Consider the following 18,197-nt stretch of genomic DNA (forward strand, 5'->3'; position numbering starts at 1 on the left):
AGAGTGCTGCTGCCCCGCTCGCCATCATGCCGGGCTTGGTCAACAGCAAGTCTCACTTCAAGACGATCCAGCAATTCGAGGCAGACTATGCCCCCGCCAAGTTTTCTCAGTATGAGTCTTCGAGGACCGGCATGAGGGTCGTCGTCGTTGACCGCAAGGGCCCCAAGGTCAACGGCTACTTTGCTCTTGCTACCGAGATTCATGACGATTCAGGCGCTCGTAGGTGAAGCTTGTGAGGGTTTTGCGGACACTAGGCGCTCACGTACTAACGGGAGCAGCGCACACCCTAGAGCACCTATGCTTCATGGTAAGCAATCCACGCCCGCCACCCTTTTGGCTCTGCTAACCCTGGCCCAGGGCTCGAGAAGCTACAAGTACAAGGGCGTGCTCGACCGTCTGGCCACGAGAGCTTACTCAAACACGAACGCCTGGACTGCCACTGACCACACGGCCTATACCCTCGACACGGCTGGGTGGGATGGCTTTGCCCAGATCGTGCGTTTGCCCTGCCCTCCTTCGCGCCTCCGGCCAGCTTCACTGACCCCGCCGTGTAGCTCCCTGTTTACCTCGAGCACGTCTTGCTCCCGACGCTGACTGACGAGGGATGCTACACCGAGGTCCACCATATCGATGGCACTGGCAAGGATGCCGGGTACGTGTTCCGTGCTGCTGTCCACCTCACCTCTAACCTTTCATCAGGGTGGTCTATTCCGAGATGCAGGGGGTGCAGAACACCCAGGGAGAGCTCATGGAACTCCACGCCCGCCGTCTCCTTTACCCCGAGGGCAACGGCTTCCGCTATGAGACTGGCGGCATGATGGAGCAGTTGCGTGTGCTCACCGCAGACCGCATTCGGGCATTCCACAAGGACATGTACCAGCCGAAGAACCTCTGCCTTGTCATCACCGGGGAAGTGGACCATGAGAACCTCCTCTCCATTCTGGACAAGTTCGAGAACGGCATCCTGGATGCCATGCCCCCGCTCGACGCACCCTTCAAAAGGCCGTGGGTTGATTCGGACCCGACACTTCCCCTGTCCAAGACCATCATTGACACCGTTGAGTTTCCCGAAGACGACGAGTCTACAGGGGAGATTTTGATAGGGTTCTTCGGCCCCAAGTGCAACGACATTCTCAACGGTGAGCCGACCGCCATCTCTGCTGCGTTGGGCTTGGATGCTAATATGCACAGGTACGGCAATGGACGTGCTCCTCACCTACCTGGCAGAATCCTCTGTCTCACTTCTTGAGAACGTCATCGTTGAGAAGGAGCAGATTGCGAGCGCCGTCTACTACCAGACGGACAACCGGACAGATACGGTTGTGTGGTTCACGCTCAGCGCCGTCGCCACCGAGAAACTCTCGGAGGTTGAGAAGAGGTTCTTTGAGATTCTCAAGGAGGCCGCTTCGAAGCCTGTCGACATGACATACATGTCCGATTGCATAGACCGCTTGAAGAAACAGGTCATGCTCACAACAGAGAATTCGCTGGACAGATTCGCCGACGCCATCATCCAGGACCACCTTTTCGGCGAGCGGGACGGATCGACTCTCTACGACGGCCTTCATTCCCTGAGAGTGTTTGAGAGCCTGAAAAAGTGGACTGATAAGCAGTGGCGAGACTTCCTGTCGAAATGGCTTGCTGACGCCCATCACGTGTCGATCCTGGGCGTCCCTTCGCGGAAGCTTTCCAAGAAGCTCAAGAGTGACGAGAAAGCTCGCGTGAAGGACCAGCGAGAGCGTCTGGGCGAGGAAGGCCTGAAGAAGCTCGCCCAAAAGCTCGAGGAAGCCAAGGCTGAAAACGACAAGCCAATTCCCCCGGAAATCCTGGAGTCGTTCAAGGTCCCTGGCGTTGAGTCTATTCACTTCATCCCGACGACGACTGCTCGCTCCGGTCTTGCTAAGGAGCTGGGTGACCTTGACAACGACGTCCAAAAGCATGTCGACCAGGACAAGAGCGAAATCCCTCTCTTCGTTCACTTTGAATCGATACCAACCAACTTTGTCCACGTGAGCTTCGTCCTCTGCACGGGCTCGATTCCTCTGCATCTCAAGCCTCTTCTGACGGTCTACATCAACAATTTCTTCACCACCCCCATTGTGCGTGACGGGAAGCGCCTGGAATTTGAACAAGTTGTGACGGAACTTGAGAAGGATACTGTCACCTACAGGATCGATGCGGGGTCTGCCATTGGAAACTCGGAGCTTCTTCGCGTCAGGCTGTCTGTCGAGCGCGAGATGTACGAAACTGCCATCAAGTGGCTCAAAGACATTCTTTTCAACAGTGTTTTCGATGTTGAGCGGCTGAAGGCTACTCTCACTAAGATGTTGGCAGATATCCCGGACGAGAAGCGGAGTGGCCACGACATGGCCTATGCCGTCGATTCCATGCTTCATTACGCGCCCATTTCCTCCAGCCGCACGCAGAACACGCTGGTCAAGGCTCTTTACTTGAAGCGCATCAACAAACTTCTTGCGAAGGATCCAGATGCTGTGATCGGCCGTCTGGAGGACTTGCGCAAGAGCCTCCTGCGTTTCTCGAACATGCGTGTTCTCGTCGTTGCCGATGTCTCAAAGCTCTCCGATCCGGTGGCCGCCTGGAAGCCCTTCGTGGTCGACCTGGACACAACGCAGCCGCTTGCGCCCCTGGACTCTCGTAGGGACGCGCTCAGCGACGCGGCCAAGAACCCGGGTCAATTCAACTACATGATCCCCATGTCCACCATCGACTCGTCGTACGCGCTCTTCACCGCGCGTGGTCCGGACTCGTACCAGCACCCCTCGCTCCCAGCCCTCATGGTTGCGCTCTCCTACCTTGAGGCTGTTGAGGGACCTCTCTGGGTCGCTGTGCGCGGCACTGGCCTCGCTTACGGCACCTCGTTCGCGCGCGGAACAGACACCGGCCTCCTCGGCTACCGCATCTACCGGTCGCCCGACACGTTCAAGGCGTACAGCACGAGCCGCGGCGTCGTCGAAGACTTCATCTCGGGCGCGCGGCCGTTCGAAAAGCATGCTCTTGAAGGCGCCATCAGCACCATCGTCGAAGGCTTCGCCGACGAGCAGCCCACCATGGTGTCGGCGGCGACGCTCGGTTTCGTCAACCAGGTCGTCAAGGGCATCCCCAAGGACTGGAACAAGGGCATGCTGGAGAAGGTGCGCGAGGTGGGCCTGGACGACATCAAGGCCGTGCTGAAGGAATTCGTGCTGCCCGTCTTTCTGCCGGGTAAGGCGAACGTAGTCGTCACTTGCGCCACCATCATGGAAGAAGTAAGTGACCCCTCAACATTCCCTCCCCTTTGTCTGCTTCGAGGAGTTCCCCTGTAACCTGCTTTCCGCTGACCCCTTACCCTCGATTAGGATCTTAAAAAGAACCTCGAATCCGTAGGATTCAAGCCAGAGGTCCGCACCTTGGCATCCTTCCAGGACGACTACGGGCTCAAGCCTGAACCTGGCGATGAGGAAGATGAGGCCGAGGACGAGGACGAGGACGACGATGACGGTGAAGGTGAAGATGACGACGAGGAAGAGGGTAGCGAGGATGGCACCGAGGACGACGAAAGTGACGAAGAGTAGCCGATTGCCACATTTGTGTGTACAACACCATGTGGGCTATGCGGGTTGATGATTGAAGAGACTGTGCGAGACAGGTCAGTAAATATCCCGGCTCAGATATTCCAGGGGCCCGCTGGTGAATAGAGTGCATATACCGGTAAGCCTGAGGGGAGCTGCTCGGCAAACGATGAACAAATACAAGCGACACACTCTCTCGGATTAGCGTATACTTTGTGGTAGAATACAAGTACAAAATGGGAATTCAATGCCGCATCGAGTGGCAGAATGCTCAATTGAGTGAATTGGTGGGTATAACTCTGTTCCTGTCTACGGAGGAAGAAAAAAAAAACAAGACATCTCGTCTCGACCTCGTCCCAAGTTTTCCCGTCTTGACCCGCTTCTCATGTCCTTTGATTTTCTTGGGCTTCGTTACAGCCTGAGGCCTGAATGTAAGGGGGTTGCATCGGGCTCGTCACCTTGATACACCGCCTGTCCTTCGTACTTGCTGCAACCGCCCTCGCAGCGACGATCTGACCTTGTTTCACGAGAAGAACAGCTGCTTCAGCTGGGCGGCCGTGTCCTCGGGGCTGGTGACGCTGTGGCCGATGGTACGGGGGTCCTCGTAGATCTCATGGTCGTTGCCTCCCTTGTGGGTCTTGTCGCCGAAGAAGTGGATGGTGGTGTAGTCAACGCCACCAGGCAGGTTCTTCTCATTCTCAATGTGCTGCAGGCAGTAGGTCTTGTCCCAGCCGGCGGGGAAGACATCGAAGGAGATCTGGCCGCCGATGCTGAAGGTGAGGCCGTAGTTGGGGAAGGCCTTGCGCAAGGCGTCAACGAATTTGGGGCGCACGCCATGCACCTTGTCGTAGGCCTCGAACTCGTTGCGCTCGGCGACGCTGGCGTTACGGCCTATGGGCGAGACATTGATCATACCGTTACGGAACTCGACGAAGGTGCCACGCTTGACGGGGATGTCGAGGTCGGCGATGTAGTGCAGGCAGAAGTTGACCAGCGGCTTGTACTTGTCCTCGCCCAGCCAGCCGATGAATGAGGCCGACGCCAGCGACTCGCCCAGCCGGATGGCCGTCAGCCCGTTCTCGGCGAAGCAGTAGTCGAAAAGCGTAGTCACGGCGATCTGGTGCGTGCCCAGCTGCTCCTGCTGCTTGATCAGGTCCGAGCCGCCGACGAAGCCGATGGCAACCTTGTGCCGGAGCTCCGAGAGAAGCTGGAGCATCTCCGGGGACACGTCCTGTTTTCACAGAGGGCTGGTCAGAAAATTCCCGAGGGGTTCGCTGTCTGCAATGGGGACTCACCCGTCTGGCGGGCGTGAGGGTGCCGTCGACATCGAAGAGGCACACAGTGTTCTTGACGGGGCGCTGGTTTAGCGGGGGGTAGACGGAGGCGGCCTGAGCCATTGTGTTGGAGAATCTTCTGAAGATTGGGAACGGGCGCGCGCTGGGGACGGAGGAGCAACTGGAAGGCCCGAGGCAATATTATAGAACGAGCGTGAGGGAGAAGTTGTCAACGTGGACGGAAGCTTACGCAGCGGCAAAATGATGGTTGGTGCCACGGGCAGCCCCTCGCGCCTGGCCGAGACGGGCCCCTGGGCGGTGAGCAACGCGCGACGCGGGGAGGGGGCCGCCGCGTCGGATCGTGTTTGTCGCGTTTGCAGCGGGTGGAGAAGCTGTCGAGCTGTCCCTTGCACCTGCGCTGTCGTCGCTTGTTGCTGCTGCGAGCTTTGTTCCCCACAACGGTGCGGGGCAGCCCATGAGACCTGGAATGCGTATATCTTTGGGGTTTCACCTCCCATTGTGAGAACAACGCTACTAGAGTACAGCATAGAGAGCGGCCAAGCAAGTCATACCCGACATCATCAATCATAAACACCCAGAACGCCCTCTTTCCCTTTCTCGCATCCCGGCGTCAATCTTACAACCTCATCTTCCCCAGTACTAGTGGGTCCTCTGCACCACTGCACCACACATTTACTTGGTCCCGGCGCTGGCACCGCTTGCAGTTCCAGCCCCAGCAGCGTTCGAGTTGGATGTTGCGGGACCACGGGTGAAGCTGCACAATGGCCGTCAGCAGGCAGGTCGCGAGGAAGAAGCAGAACATCTCACTCATTCCACAGCTTGCCGAGGAAGCCGGGTGCTGGTCGCTGGTCGGAGAAGCTGGCGCGAGCAGCAGATGCGCGCTCATTGCCCGCATCCCGCTTGTGGGCCTGCAGAGAAGCAAAGCGCTCGGAGGCGGATGACTGAAGCGCGGACGGCGTCAGTAACAAGTGAGCCCACAACACACGGACTCGAGACATACGCGGCGGCGGTTGGTACCGGAGTTTCCGTTGTCGGCCATGATGACTGAGTGCTAGAGCCTGGTGACACGGCAGGATGGTTGATGTTGCGTTGAATGCACAAGGCGTAAGGCCTTCGAATGGGAGGGGCCCTCTTATTAATAATAAAGAGCTCCCCTCAGCTCCCAGCGCACAGCGACGGTGACGGGCCGCTGCATCTCGGGAGCCTTGCTCATCCGCCGTTCCCCAGCAGAGTCATGCGAGCGCGCCGATGACAGTCTCCTGATGATGAACACATTACCCCGCCGCTTGGGATTGCATATTGCTTGGGCGTACTTGTCCATGGGCCCCCTGCCATGGTCCCGATGCCCCGGTCCGCTTTGCTCATCGCTGCGCCCGTGATTGGCCTGGCTGGACGAGATGCCCTTGCCCAGCTGCCTAGCTGACTTCCCGCCGGCTCCTTCGGGCGAGCGAGCTTACTGTGTACAAACTTCATCGCCATCATCCAACGCAACGCGTCTGGCCGCGCATTACTCGTATTGTCCGAGCGAGCACAGTAAAGCATGCGGAGCAGCAGGCATCGTCGCCCCCTCGATCGGGCTAACGCTCCCACTAGGTAGCAGAGACCCTGGGCTGAAGCCGAGCGACGTCATTGGTGGCGCGTAGCTGCGAGGGCAGTTGCTCTCTGCTGCTGCTCCCGTCCAGTAGTGAGAGCGCGTCTGTTCACATGTCAGCCCCAATCTCCTCTCCGTCAGTGGCTTGCTCGCCCAACCTCTCCCATGGCCCTCGCCGCTTCGAAACATTCTCGTCGCCGTCGGTTCGCAAGCAACGTCATGCGGGCGCAAGCACAGACCTACTTGAAAGGACGCGGAAAATGGAAAATAAGCTCTAGCTTTGTCTGGAGGGTGTCAATTCCGAGAGCCTTGTTGGGTGGGGGGAATCGACTTCAGCATGCTAAAGCGGCCGGGAGGGGGGCAACTCTGGAGCAGGACGGAACAAAGCGACCAACAGCAGGTCGAGGCGGACGCGCAGCAGTGTGTGGCACGCGATCAGCTTTACCAGACCAGCATGTCTGGTTTCTTTTGCCGTGCCCAGCCACCAACAAGCTTCGAGCCCTCCTGTGAGCCCCGCTCTACGTGGGCAGAAGAATCTACTGGCTGGACGGATTTGTCTGCATTCGAGCCTCACATCTACGTCCGGACCTTGGTTTCAACTGCCCACGGGTCTATGTATCGTACAACATCTCCGCAAGACAGGGTACTACGTGAGGGCTAATTGTGTGCATTCATCCTCACGGAAACTGTGGAGAAGCCGACAAAGCAGTCTATCATTCGTCTATCAAAGGCGCCGAAACGAATCTCATGCATTGCTAGGGATAAGGCAGTAGAACCGTGCCCCAAAGGGAAAGCCATTCCGCAATCCCCATGCGGAGGGATCTGTGGGGCTACTCTACGTCATGGCCCGCGTTCCAGCTGCACCATCCCACACCCTGGCCCATCCCTTCCCCACCTCGCTTCCCCATCCGCAAACGATCTCGGAGCTGCAGGAGCCAAGTGCGGACCTGCCAGGAACGTTCCACGCCCGCTGGCCACCACACCCCGCTAGCCCAAGGGTCCACTGGCCTGCGGCCTGCTCATCTCTCATTTGACAATCTTGCACACCAGGTCCTGCGCGTCCACCGAGTCGCCCTCCTTGACGCCCAGCGAACCAATCTTCCCCGAGTGCGGTGCCGAAATGACCATTTCCTAGATCCACCGTTAGCGACTCTTTGCGCTACATCTTTCGACTTAGCCTTCGAACTTACCATCTTCATCGCGCTGAGCACTGCGATAGGGTCACCCTTCTTAACATCTGAACCGTCGTGCACGCGCACCTCCACCACCACACCAGCCATTGGCGAACCGACTTGGCTGCTGTCGGTGCTGTCTGCCTTGGGTCGGCTAGTGTTCTCAATGGCCGCGTGCTTATCGTCGACCGTGACCTGTCTGACCTCGCCGTTCATCTCGTAAAAGACCTCACGCTGGCCCGTTTGCTCGGACAGCGGTCCGATGGCAAGGAGCTTGAGGATCAGCACCTTGCCCTTTTCCAGCTCGACGTGGAATTCTTCGCCAATCTCTGGCCGCGACAAGAAGAAGCGAGTCGGTAGCACCGACAGATCGCCGTACTTCTGCTGGAACTTCTTGAAGTCCTCAAACACCTTTGGGTACATGATGTAGCTGGCAATGTCCGTCTCGGTTGCGCCGCCGAACCTCTCCTTGAGGTCCTTGCGGACCTTGTCGAAGTTGACGGGTTCCAGGTACAAGCCGGGACGCTTGTCCATTTTGCGGCGCTCACGCAAAGCTTGTGTGCGCAGGGGCTCGGGAAAGCCCCCGTAGGGCTGGCCCATAAGACCCTCGAAAAACTCCAGCACCGAACTGGGGAAGTCGAGCTGCGGAGCTTTGTTGAGCACGTCGTCGTAGCTGAGGTTGTTTGACACCATGAATTGAGCAAGGTCTCCCACGACCTTCGACGTCGGCGTAACTTTAACAATGTCACCCAGGATGTCGTTGGCATCCTCATACGCCTTCTTCGTGTGGGCCCACTTCTCACCCAAACCCTGTTGGGACGCCTGGAAAATGAGGTTGGTGAGCTGGCCGCCGGGGATCTCGTGCTCGTAGACCTCAGGGTCGGGCCCGGTAAGCCCAGCCTCGAAGGGCGAATACAACAGACGGAGCTGCGCCCAGTAAGAATCGAGATGACGGATGACATGGCTGTCAAGGCCAGGGTCGTGCGGACCGCCCTCCAGAGACGCAAGGACGGCGCCAACGCTGGGCTGAGAAGTCATGCCAGACAAGCTATCAATGGCAGCATCCACCGCATCTGCACCCGCCTGGGCGCAAGCTACCATTGAGGCGACGCCAGTACCAGCTGAGTCGTGTGTGTGCACGTGGATGGGCAGGTCGGGATACTTCTCCCGAATAGCGCCAATCAGCTGGGTGGCGGCCCTGGGCTTCAGAACACCAGCCATATCCTTGATGCCGAGGACGTGAGCACCCATCTTGACGATTTTGTCGGCAAGGTCCATGTAGTAATCAAAGTTGTACTTCTTCTTGGGATTCTAGTCAAGAGTTGTTAGCTTCTGTTGTTGTTGTTTTTTTTTTTTTTTTTGGTTGTATGTTGACAAAAGGGGGAAGTGACTTGTTGTCGGGAAGGTCCAGTCCAGTCCAAAACGGAAAGAGTGAAAAAAATAATCGAAGGGAAGAAAGAAAATGACGAAGGGGTGAAAGAAAAAGTAAGTGTATACTCACCAGCATGTCTCCGGAATAACAGCATGTAACTTCAGCGACGCCACCGGCCTTCAAAACAGCCTTGACGCCAACCTCGAGCTGTTCGACATCATTGAGTGCGTCAAACACTCGGAAGATATCAACGCCGTTCCTTTTGGCCTGCTCGACAAAGTGCTCAATGGCGTTGTCGGGCAGCGAGGAATAAGCAACGCCGTTGGCACCTCTAAGCAGCATCTGGAAGGGAATGTTCGGAACAAGCTTCCTCATCTGCCTCAGTCGATCCCAGGGGTCCTCATAGAGGAAGCGCATGGCGACGTCGAAAGTAGCTCCACCCCAGCACTCAAGCGCCCAGGCGTTAGCGTAAGCGTGGCTAGTCTGCTTGGCAATGTTGAGTATGTCGACAGTTCTGACACGCGTGGCGAGCAAAGACTGGTGGGCATCCCGCCAAGTGGTGTCCATGATAAGACATCCTTGGTGCGCACGAACAGCTTTGGCAAAGGCTTCGGGACCCTGCTCAACAATGATGTTCCTCCAGCCCTTTTGGCACGGCTGAGAAACGTCGAGGGTCTTGCCTTCGTGGGTCTTGAGCTCGGGAATTTGGATATCTCCCTTGAACTTCGGCTCGCCAATTTGACCCTTGATCTGGCTGCCATTGACAGCAAGATCGCCTAGGTAAGAGAGCAACTTCTGGGCGCGGTTCTGGCTGCCGACCAAGGCGAAGAGCTCGGGCGTGTCATCGATGAACGTAGTCCAGCACGTTCCATCGATGAAAACGCTGTGAGTAAGCAGAGAAGCCAAGAAAGGGATGTTAGTTTTCACGCCACGAATACGGAACTCGACGAGAGCACGGAGCATCTTCCTCCGAGCAATCTCATAGGTCGAGCCATGGCAAGTGCACTTGACCAACATTGAGTCGTAGTGAGGAGTGATAACAGCACCGGCAAAGCCGTTGCCACCGTCTAGACGCACTCCATTGCCACCCGCAGAGCGATAGACCTCGATCTTGCCAGTATCCGGCGAGAAACCCTTGGCAGGATCCTCGGTTGTGATGCGGCATTGGATGGCGAAGCCGCGAGTAGAGATGCGATCCTGGGTCAGACCAAGCTGGGCCAGGGTGGCACCAGCAGCAATCTGAATCTGGGCTGCGACAATATCGATTCCAGTGATTTCCTCGGTGATGGTATGTTCGACTTGGCTGTTTCAGTCAGCAGCTGCCTAAAAGGGCGGTCCGAAGCTCCGGTCTTACTCACATGCGGGGGTTGATCTCAATGAAGTAGTATCTGTTCTCCTGATCGACCAAGAACTCGGCGGTTCCGGCGTTGCGATAGTTGACCGATTTAGCAAGCTTGACGGCATCCGCGAGAATGGCATCGCGGGTCTCCTGCGGGAGATCTTTCGCGGGCGCAATTTCGACAACCTTCTGATGGCGGCGCTGGACGGAGCAGTCGCGCTCGAACAGGTGTACCACGTTACCGTGGTTGTCGCCGAGAAGCTGCACCTCGATGTGCTTAGGCTTGTCCAGGAAGCGTTCAACAAAGACAGTGCCATTGCCAAAGGCCGAGCGGGCTTCTGAAGTGGCTCGTTCGAAGGAGTCCTTGAGGCTCTCCTGATCGCGGACCACTCTCATGCCACGACCGCCGCCACCGAAGGCAGCCTTGATGATGATAGGGAAGCCATACTCGTCGGTGAAGGCCTTGACCTCCTCAAACCTCTCCACCGGGTCTGATGTGCCTGGAACAACGGGGACGTTGCATTTAATGGCGAGGCGGCGGGCAGAGACCTTGTCTCCGAGGGCGTCGATGGTGCTAGGAGTGGGGCCGACAAACTGCGGTCACGATGTGGTCAGCAGCCAGCTCGCGACGTGTAGCGTTGCATGCGCGCGGGTTCCACAATTGTGTAGCTGCTGGGCAGCTTGGCGGCAGAAGGGCGTCGCGGCACGCTAGCGTGGTGGAGAGCGTGCTTTTTTCGAGTCATAGGGCAGGGTGGGTGCATTTCGCCCAGTTGGCGAAATTGGTCACTTACTATCAGGCCGGCCTTCTCCACGTTGCGCGCAAAGTCGGCATTCTCAGACAGGAAGCCGTAGCCCGGATGGATCATGTTGACATCGTGCTGCAGTGCAATCTTGATGATCTCGTCGCCGGCCAAATATGCGCCGACGGGCGTGTACTGCCCGCGTCTGCCGATGACGTAGGCCTCATCGGCCTTCTGGCGATGCATGCTCAACCGGTCCTCGTAGCTGTACACGGCCACCGTGTGCAGCGACAGCTCGTGCGCAGTACGGAAGATACGGATGGGGATCTCGCCGCGGTTTGCAACTGCCTGCGCGTCAGCTCGCCCGTCGTCGCCGGCCACGGGCAGCCTTACCCAGGAGCTTCTTCAGCTGCATGATGGAGCTGTTGGCACGCAGCCGCTGGTGCACCGAGTTGCGCTTGTCGATGTGGTCGTCGTCCGCATCCTCGACGGCCACGCCGGCCTGGCTAACCGTCTTGTCGGCCATGAGGTCCGTCATGGTGGGCGCAGGCAGCTGCAGACGAGTCCAGTTGGCAGGAGCGAGGGCGATGGAGGCACACAGGCGGGGGGCTGGGGGTTTGGGAGAAGATACGGAGGAATGGGAGACGGGCGGGCGAGGGCGTGCTGCGAGGGGAAGCCTTTATGGCCAGCTGAGGGGCAGAGGAGCTTGGGGCGCGCCAGCCCAGAGCTGCCAGAACCCGCGGCATGTGAGCTCCCGCACTCTTGCACGCGTTAGGTAACGCGCGGCCCGCACCCGCGTGTCTCGCTCGTTGTTGTTGACCGTCGGCCCAGCCGTGCAGCGCTCGTCCGGCGGCAGCGCTTTCCTCGGCTGAACGCTGCAACAGAGTCATCGCGAAGGAGGGGCAGTTCGGGCGCTCGGCCTTAATTCGCACGGATGCCACCGATCGCCGCATGGGGGTCCTGCGTGGCGGAGAACAGATATCTCGGCGTCCATTCCGCCTCATTGGCCTCCGCCCGCTGCACATCCCGCTTCGTCAAGCGCCCGCCGGCCAGCCGTTGCGTCAAACTTTGCTCAGCGCTGCCCGCCGTTCGCCTTGGCGCAGCTCAACACTTCCGCGCGCCGCCCGCCCCAGCAACTAACACCGTACACTGGAAGCAAAATGCAATTCCCGGCCGTGACCGCGAGATTAGAATACAGCATGACATCTTTTCGCACACAGTAAGAATCCCGGCTTTCATCACTATTCATCAATACAGCGTGGCTTGTGCCTGTACCGAGGCCAGAAGTCCAAAGCCGGTGCACGAGAGCTAGCCCCCCAGGCCTGAATGACTCCCCCGCTCGCGTGCAAATGCCCCGTAGACCCAGTAACCCATTAGTAGAATATGTCGTAGCCTCTTGAAACCAATCGCGACGTCTAGAACGCACGGTAGCCCGTGGTCTGAGGCGCAATGCCGTTGGCCTGTCCGTACGGCGCTGGCGACGGCGCGCTCGGGCCCTGCGTGAGCATGAGACGAGACGCTCCGAGTATCGGCGTGTTCTCCTCGTTCTTCTGCTGCGACTGCTCTCTCGCCTTGCGCTCCTCGTTGTCCTTCTTGAGAAGCTCTATGGTCGCCGCCTGTTGCGCCAAGAAGTTGATCATGTACGGCTGCCGACTGTTAGCTCATATCCGACGCTTCTGAAACTTGCAGCACTCACCATCGTGAAGTCGTGGAGACCGTTGCGCCAGGACACCTCGAGGATAACATCCGGGCGGATCAGGTCGTAGCACGCGTAAAGCATGCCAACGTAGCACTCGCGGCTGCCGATGTCGACGAACTACACACCAACGTCAGCTGAGATCTGGAAATAGTGAGTTACATCACTTACGTAGCGCAGCAATTCTTCGACAACCTCCGCCTTGGCGGACAGAGCGGCCGTCTCGATGGCGTCCTTGAACAACTTGTCCTGCTTCGAAAGCGCGATCGACTTATCCCAACGTTTGTTCTTGCGATAGATGTTGGCAGCGATCTGCCTGAAGAAGACAAGATCATGCTTCTCGAGGCGCTGTGCAAGCTCGACCGCATCGTAGTTGTCGTAGTTCTCGACCGAGTCGCGCAGAGTCTTGTAATCCTCCTCCTCAATAAGCAGATCGTTGATCGCGTTGTTGACAGCCCTCTTGTTCTGCGTTTGAACGTTCAGCAAGAACGGCTTGATGAGAGGGATGTTGTCCGACTTCTCAAACATGCGAACAACGCGGTTGACATCAATCCTCGGCGTCAACGCCTGAAGGAGATCGGTGAGCAGCGAAGGTTGCTCTTGGAGGTAGAAGTTCAATGCACGGTAGTAAATCTCCAAGTTTGCAACCTTGATGACCGTATCCTTGAACGAGTGGTGCTCCCAGGCATCCGCCGCGCGCTCCATCATTGCCAGAGCAGCGTTGTCTGGTTCATCGTAGTGAACGTACAAGAAGACGAGCTCGGGCCAGAGGTGGGCTTCCTCGCAAGCGCGGATCATCTTGGGGATGTTTATACGAGACCAGAAGAGTCGGAGGTGCTCCATGACGCGCTCGGGGTGGTACTTGGAGAGAGCGATACCCAACTCGGTGAACATGCCCATGTGGGCACGTTCAAGACCAAGGCCAGCTTCCAGAAGGGCAATGAGCTCGTCAAAATAGCCATTCCTCTCATACTGCTTGACAAGGTCTGAAAGTTCTTCGGCGTGAACAATGAGGTTGAGACCGCAAATCTGAGCGAGACGGAACTCCTTCTTTGCAACGCAGGCCTCATTGACCTGCTTCCATACCTTTGTGCTGTTGGCCTTGCGAGCGCACTCCACAGCAGCCTGGTAATCTTCCAGGTGCACGAGCGTGGTCGCAAGCTTCGCCCAGTTGGAAATGCTGGTGAAGAAGATCTTGGCAGCCTCGTGGTAGCCCTCCTCGTAAGCCTTGTCACCGGAGGCTTCCACGTCCGCAACGTTGGTGGCGCGCAAGAAGTCCTCGAGCTCAGCGATCTGGTTGGTACGGGCGAAGCAGAAGGCCAGAGCAGTATCAATTGGAGGTTCACGCAGGGTCTTGCGAGCCATCCGCAAGAACTTGATCAGATCATCATCCTTGCCGGCGTGAGTGGCAATCTCAATGACTTCATTGTAGTTCGAGGGGTCTTGTGCCCTGATGTACGACTCGATAGAGTCGGTGACACGCAAACCATCCAGCTGGGCTTTCGCGACTTTGCTCCAGACTTCGGGCAGATCGACGCGGTCGGCATATTCCTGGGCGCGGTCAATGCTGACGATGTGGTCAACGAGAACGTTCACGGCCTCGAGGTGGTTGTTATGCTTCTTGTGGATCTCAAAGGCCTCATCGTACATGCCCAGCTCGATACACTGCGCAGCGATATCATCCGGAGTGTAATTCTCGAGCTGCTGGATGTATCCCATCAAGCGACCCTTGTCAGACTTGGCCGCAGTGAGCATGAGCAGGTTTTGAAGCGTCGGGTTGTCGCTGAAGGTGGAGGGTTCCAGAATGATCTTTTCCAGAAGCTCAATGAGCTCACCAGGGAGGTCGTTGCTGATAAAAGCCTTGACAGCAATCGAGACCTTGTCGGGTTCTTGGGACTCCGGAACGGCAGTAGCGATGACCTGGTCGACGACCGACCTCTTGAAAAGGTTGTTCGTACTCAGAACGTAATCCCAGATTTCGGGGTCAGACCTCTCAAGCAGGTATCTGGCCTGAGCCTTGAACATCGAGTTCTCGTTGGTAATGTTAATGAGCTCGAGATCGTTCTGGCCCTTCTGGTAGGCAATGAAGGCCAGGCTAGGGTCACGGGCCTCGCAGTATTTACCAACGGTAAGAGTGTCGTATTGGTCGTTCTCGCGCAGGAATTTCTCTGGGTTGTTGTTGCTGTCAATGTAGATCTTGGCAAGGGCATTGTAAACAGCCTGCTGCTGGTTGCCGCTAGCGAGAGTAGCCTCCAGGAACGGCAATAGGAGCTTGAGACGGTTTCGAGTCTCCACTTCTGCAACGAGCTCATCGATGGGGATTGAAGCGGGGTTGACCGACTGCAGCAAGCCTTTGATGATGTTCTCATCACAGTCTACATCGAGGAGACCACCAATAACAGCGGGAGTCCTGGACGGGTTGACACGCTGAACGTAGACCTCGATGGACTTGAACTGTTGCTGCTTGTACAGGTACAATACCAGGTCGTGGATGAAGTTGAAACGGTCGCAGACAATGATGAGCGGGAGCTGCTCGGTCAACTTGGCCTCCTTGAGGAAGTTCTTGACCTTCTCCGGGTCGAAGAAGTTGTTCTCGCGGCAAATGCGCTCGACTTCGTTGAGTTGTCCCATGGCGGTTGCAGCCTCGATGTACTTGAAAACCACATCCTTATCCTCGCTGAGGTTCACAATCCCACCTAGGTAGAAGAACAGACCCTCAGCGGTTCGATACTTCTCCAGCAAGTCGATGATGCGGGTCGCACCAAGAAGATCGGAGTATTTCTGGGCAATGCGAATGACAGCTTGCAAATTCTGGCGAATATTCGTTTTCAGCATCTCGTCCAAGCAGTCAATGGAGAGCTCGACAGTCAGGTGACCGAAGTAGTTTATGAGCCACTCCTCAGGAAGCTTATCCGTGTGGATAATGATGCGCTTGATGGCTGCCGGGTCGTCGTTGTGCTCCAGCGCTCTTGTCAACAGGCCAGCATTCTCGCACAACTGGGCAATGCGCGCCTTGTCATAATGAGAGAACATTTCATTGCCGAGAATAGCATCTGCGACCTGAGGAGCGTTAAGCAAGTTCATCTCCAGCAACTTCGTCTGAAGGTGGCCCTGCTCCGGGAGATTAGGTGCGAGGACATCAAGCAAAAATGCCGTGCACTGCTGAACCATGCCCTGTGACTGGAAAATGTCGACGACACGGTCAATGTCGATCAAGGGACCGCTTTCCTCTTTCGCCAAAGCGGTTGCGAACTCAGCGCCCTTCTCTGGGTTGACGCGCACAATGTGCTGGAGCAGGACAGTAAAATCCGGTGTGTAGCCACTTTGCTTTGCGTACGGGAGGATCTCGTCAAACCGGCCGAGCTCCGCCAGCGCAGCTACAACCTTCTGAGACGAACCAGCCTGCTGGTAGATGGTCAAGGCAAGGTTGAGGTCATGCAGTCTGACGATATCTCCAAGCTGCTCCGAGCATTCCAGCTTGCTCTCCCCCAGCCATTTCTCCAGAAGATGCTTTCGACCCTGCTGAAGAACGGGCCTTACCAGCTCCAGTGTTTCGAATTGGTTAAGCTTTCCCTTGTCCAGTAGCATACCAAAGTATTGCAGGATGACAGACAGCTGGCCTTGTTGGGGAGGAGCCTGCTTGAAACGCTCAATCGTCTGGGCCGTACGGAGGAATCCACGGGGAGAGTTGGCCGCCGTCTTTGCTGCTTCGGCATACTGTCCAGAGGCCAGGAGATTCTCGAACTGCTGCTGGTACAGGTTGTCGGCGCCTGGGAGACCAGCGCGCGAAGCCAGTCTATACGCCAGCTCCGCGTTGGCTGGGTTCTGCAGCAGATAGGGTATCACAGTGTTTTCGTCAAGGGTGACGGAAAGAACTTGCCCCTTGCGGTTGATGCCGATGATTCCCGCGGCGTCAGAATCGGGGGCGGTAACGAAGATGGTGTCGCTGGAAATGCGGTTCATGAAGATGCAGGTTCCCGACTCCAAATCGTACAGGTGAATGAATCCGTACTTGGTGACCAGGTAAATGATGTTGTACTTCTCAGATACCTGCATGGCGACCGGAAAGTCATTGGTAGCCTCAGGTGGGAAGTAAACATCAACAGCCTTCTTGGGGAAGGTAGGATTGCCGGCTTGGTGGTCAATCTCCACCACGTGCAGCTTTGCACCGGTTGTGGTTCTCACAGCGAAAGTGAAGACCTTGGTGTCGGCAGGCGCACCTTCCATGCGAAGCGAGCCGAAAGCAGCAGCATGTCCTTCGATGTTCTGGCTGATACCACGGTCTCTGGAGTAGAGCTGCATGGCTCCGACGACGCGGCCTTGCTGTTGGGAAATGCCCACGATAACGGACCATTTCTCTTCGTGGTTGACGCGGTAGTTGATGATTTGGCAGCCCTATCCAATGTCAATTAAGCCCGCTGCCATGGGTATCACAAGTTTGTGCCCACCGAGAGGTTGGGGTTCCGGTCAAAGATCTTGACCGGCGTCGCCTGGTTCGGGTCGAAGATGTTCCAATGATAGACGGAGTTCTCGGTGACTAGGCCGAGGCTCGTGTCGCTGTACCATTTCCAGAACACAACATCCTCGTTCATCGTAGTCGACTTCAGCTTCGCCTTCTGCGCCAAGTCGAAGATCTGCAGTGTCCGCTGCTGAGCCTTCAATGCGATGATCTGCTTGCTGTAGTGCATAATGGCACTGTCGGCCTTGATGGGCCTCCGGATGATGTTGTTGCCATTCTTGAGGTCGATTATGATGACTTCGGGCGATGCGCTCTGGTCGGCCTGCTGCCTGACGCAAATGTACGAGTCGGACTCAAGGGTCTGGCGAGCGAGTCAATTCCGCCGTACGCAACGCGACGCGGCTCCCAGGCGCACGACTTACACATGAGTTGAACCCTATCGAGGTAGGCTGCTGTGCGGTCAGCGCGGCGCTCCGGCCAGACGTGTTTGCGCGAACGGGTGACGTACGAGGATGTCGACTTGCGACAGCTGGAGGTGGTTAGCAGTTAGCAATGGCTCGAACGCGGCGCGCAAGAAGCGGTTACCTGGAGCAGCTCGGAGAACTTAATGGGAAGCGGTGCCATGGCTGCGAGTTTACGGGTCTGCGGTTTCGTTACGCCAGCTCATCAACAAGAACTAACGCCACTCGGTATTAAGGGATGGGTAATCGGAAAGGAAGAGGATCTCCAGCAAGCTGGTGCGCCGAGCTTGCGGGAGCGCGATCCAGAAGGAAAAGGTAGGGTGGGAGTGTGGTGGTGGCAGTTGCAAGGCCAACTCTTGTCAGGAGTTATGATCAAGCTGGCCGTGACAGTGAGCTGCGGCCAGATGTCGCTGCCGCTAAGCTGAATGCGGCGCTAGGGCTGGGCAGGTCGTCATGGCACCCGCGCAAGGCCACACGGCTGCCCTGCACCCGTCAGACCACAA

The 18,197-nt window shown here is 57.2% G+C and overlaps 4 protein-coding genes across 4 annotated transcripts; 1 reads left to right on the top strand and 3 right to left on the bottom strand.

Annotated features, from left to right (window-relative positions):
• Positions 1-26: 26 nt before the first annotated feature.
• On the top strand, positions 27-3,572 carry SLS55_009267 (uncharacterized protein; the record flags this gene model as incomplete). Its single annotated transcript, XM_066780668.1, has 7 exons — positions 27-219; positions 279-307; positions 358-495; positions 555-652; positions 700-1,139; positions 1,192-3,266; positions 3,357-3,572. The coding sequence occupies 7 exons, from the start codon at positions 27-29 to the stop codon at positions 3,570-3,572; spliced, it is 3,189 nt and encodes a 1,062-aa protein (XP_066628614.1).
• Positions 3,573-4,092: 520 nt separating this feature from the next.
• Positions 4,093-4,966, bottom strand: PMM1 (Phosphomannomutase 1; the record flags this gene model as incomplete). Its single annotated transcript, XM_066780669.1, has 2 exons — positions 4,093-4,800; positions 4,865-4,966. The coding sequence occupies 2 exons, from the start codon at positions 4,964-4,966 to the stop codon at positions 4,093-4,095; spliced, it is 810 nt and encodes a 269-aa protein (XP_066628615.1).
• Positions 4,967-7,481: 2,515 nt separating this feature from the next.
• PYC1 (pyruvate carboxylase) lies at positions 7,482-11,616 on the bottom strand (the record flags this gene model as incomplete). The annotated part of the gene is made up of 6 exons (XM_066780670.1): positions 7,482-7,586; positions 7,646-8,938; positions 9,129-10,302; positions 10,358-10,932; positions 11,130-11,422; positions 11,472-11,616. 6 exons carry the CDS (start codon positions 11,614-11,616, stop codon positions 7,482-7,484), a joined length of 3,585 nt encoding a protein of 1,194 aa, XP_066628616.1.
• Positions 11,617-12,493: 877 nt separating this feature from the next.
• On the bottom strand, positions 12,494-17,857 carry CHC1 (Clathrin heavy chain; the record flags this gene model as incomplete). The annotated part of the gene is made up of 7 exons (XM_066780671.1): positions 12,494-12,724; positions 12,775-12,894; positions 12,946-17,169; positions 17,223-17,594; positions 17,656-17,685; positions 17,742-17,762; positions 17,819-17,857. 7 exons carry the CDS (start codon positions 17,855-17,857, stop codon positions 12,494-12,496), a joined length of 5,037 nt encoding a protein of 1,678 aa, XP_066628617.1.
• Between the last annotated feature and the right edge of the window lie 340 nt (positions 17,858-18,197).

This window comes from Diplodia seriata (genome assembly GCF_021436955.1).
Source record: "Diplodia seriata strain FDS-637 chromosome Unknown scaffold_10, whole genome shotgun sequence".
Classification (NCBI taxonomy): domain Eukaryota; kingdom Fungi; phylum Ascomycota; class Dothideomycetes; order Botryosphaeriales; family Botryosphaeriaceae; genus Diplodia; species Diplodia seriata.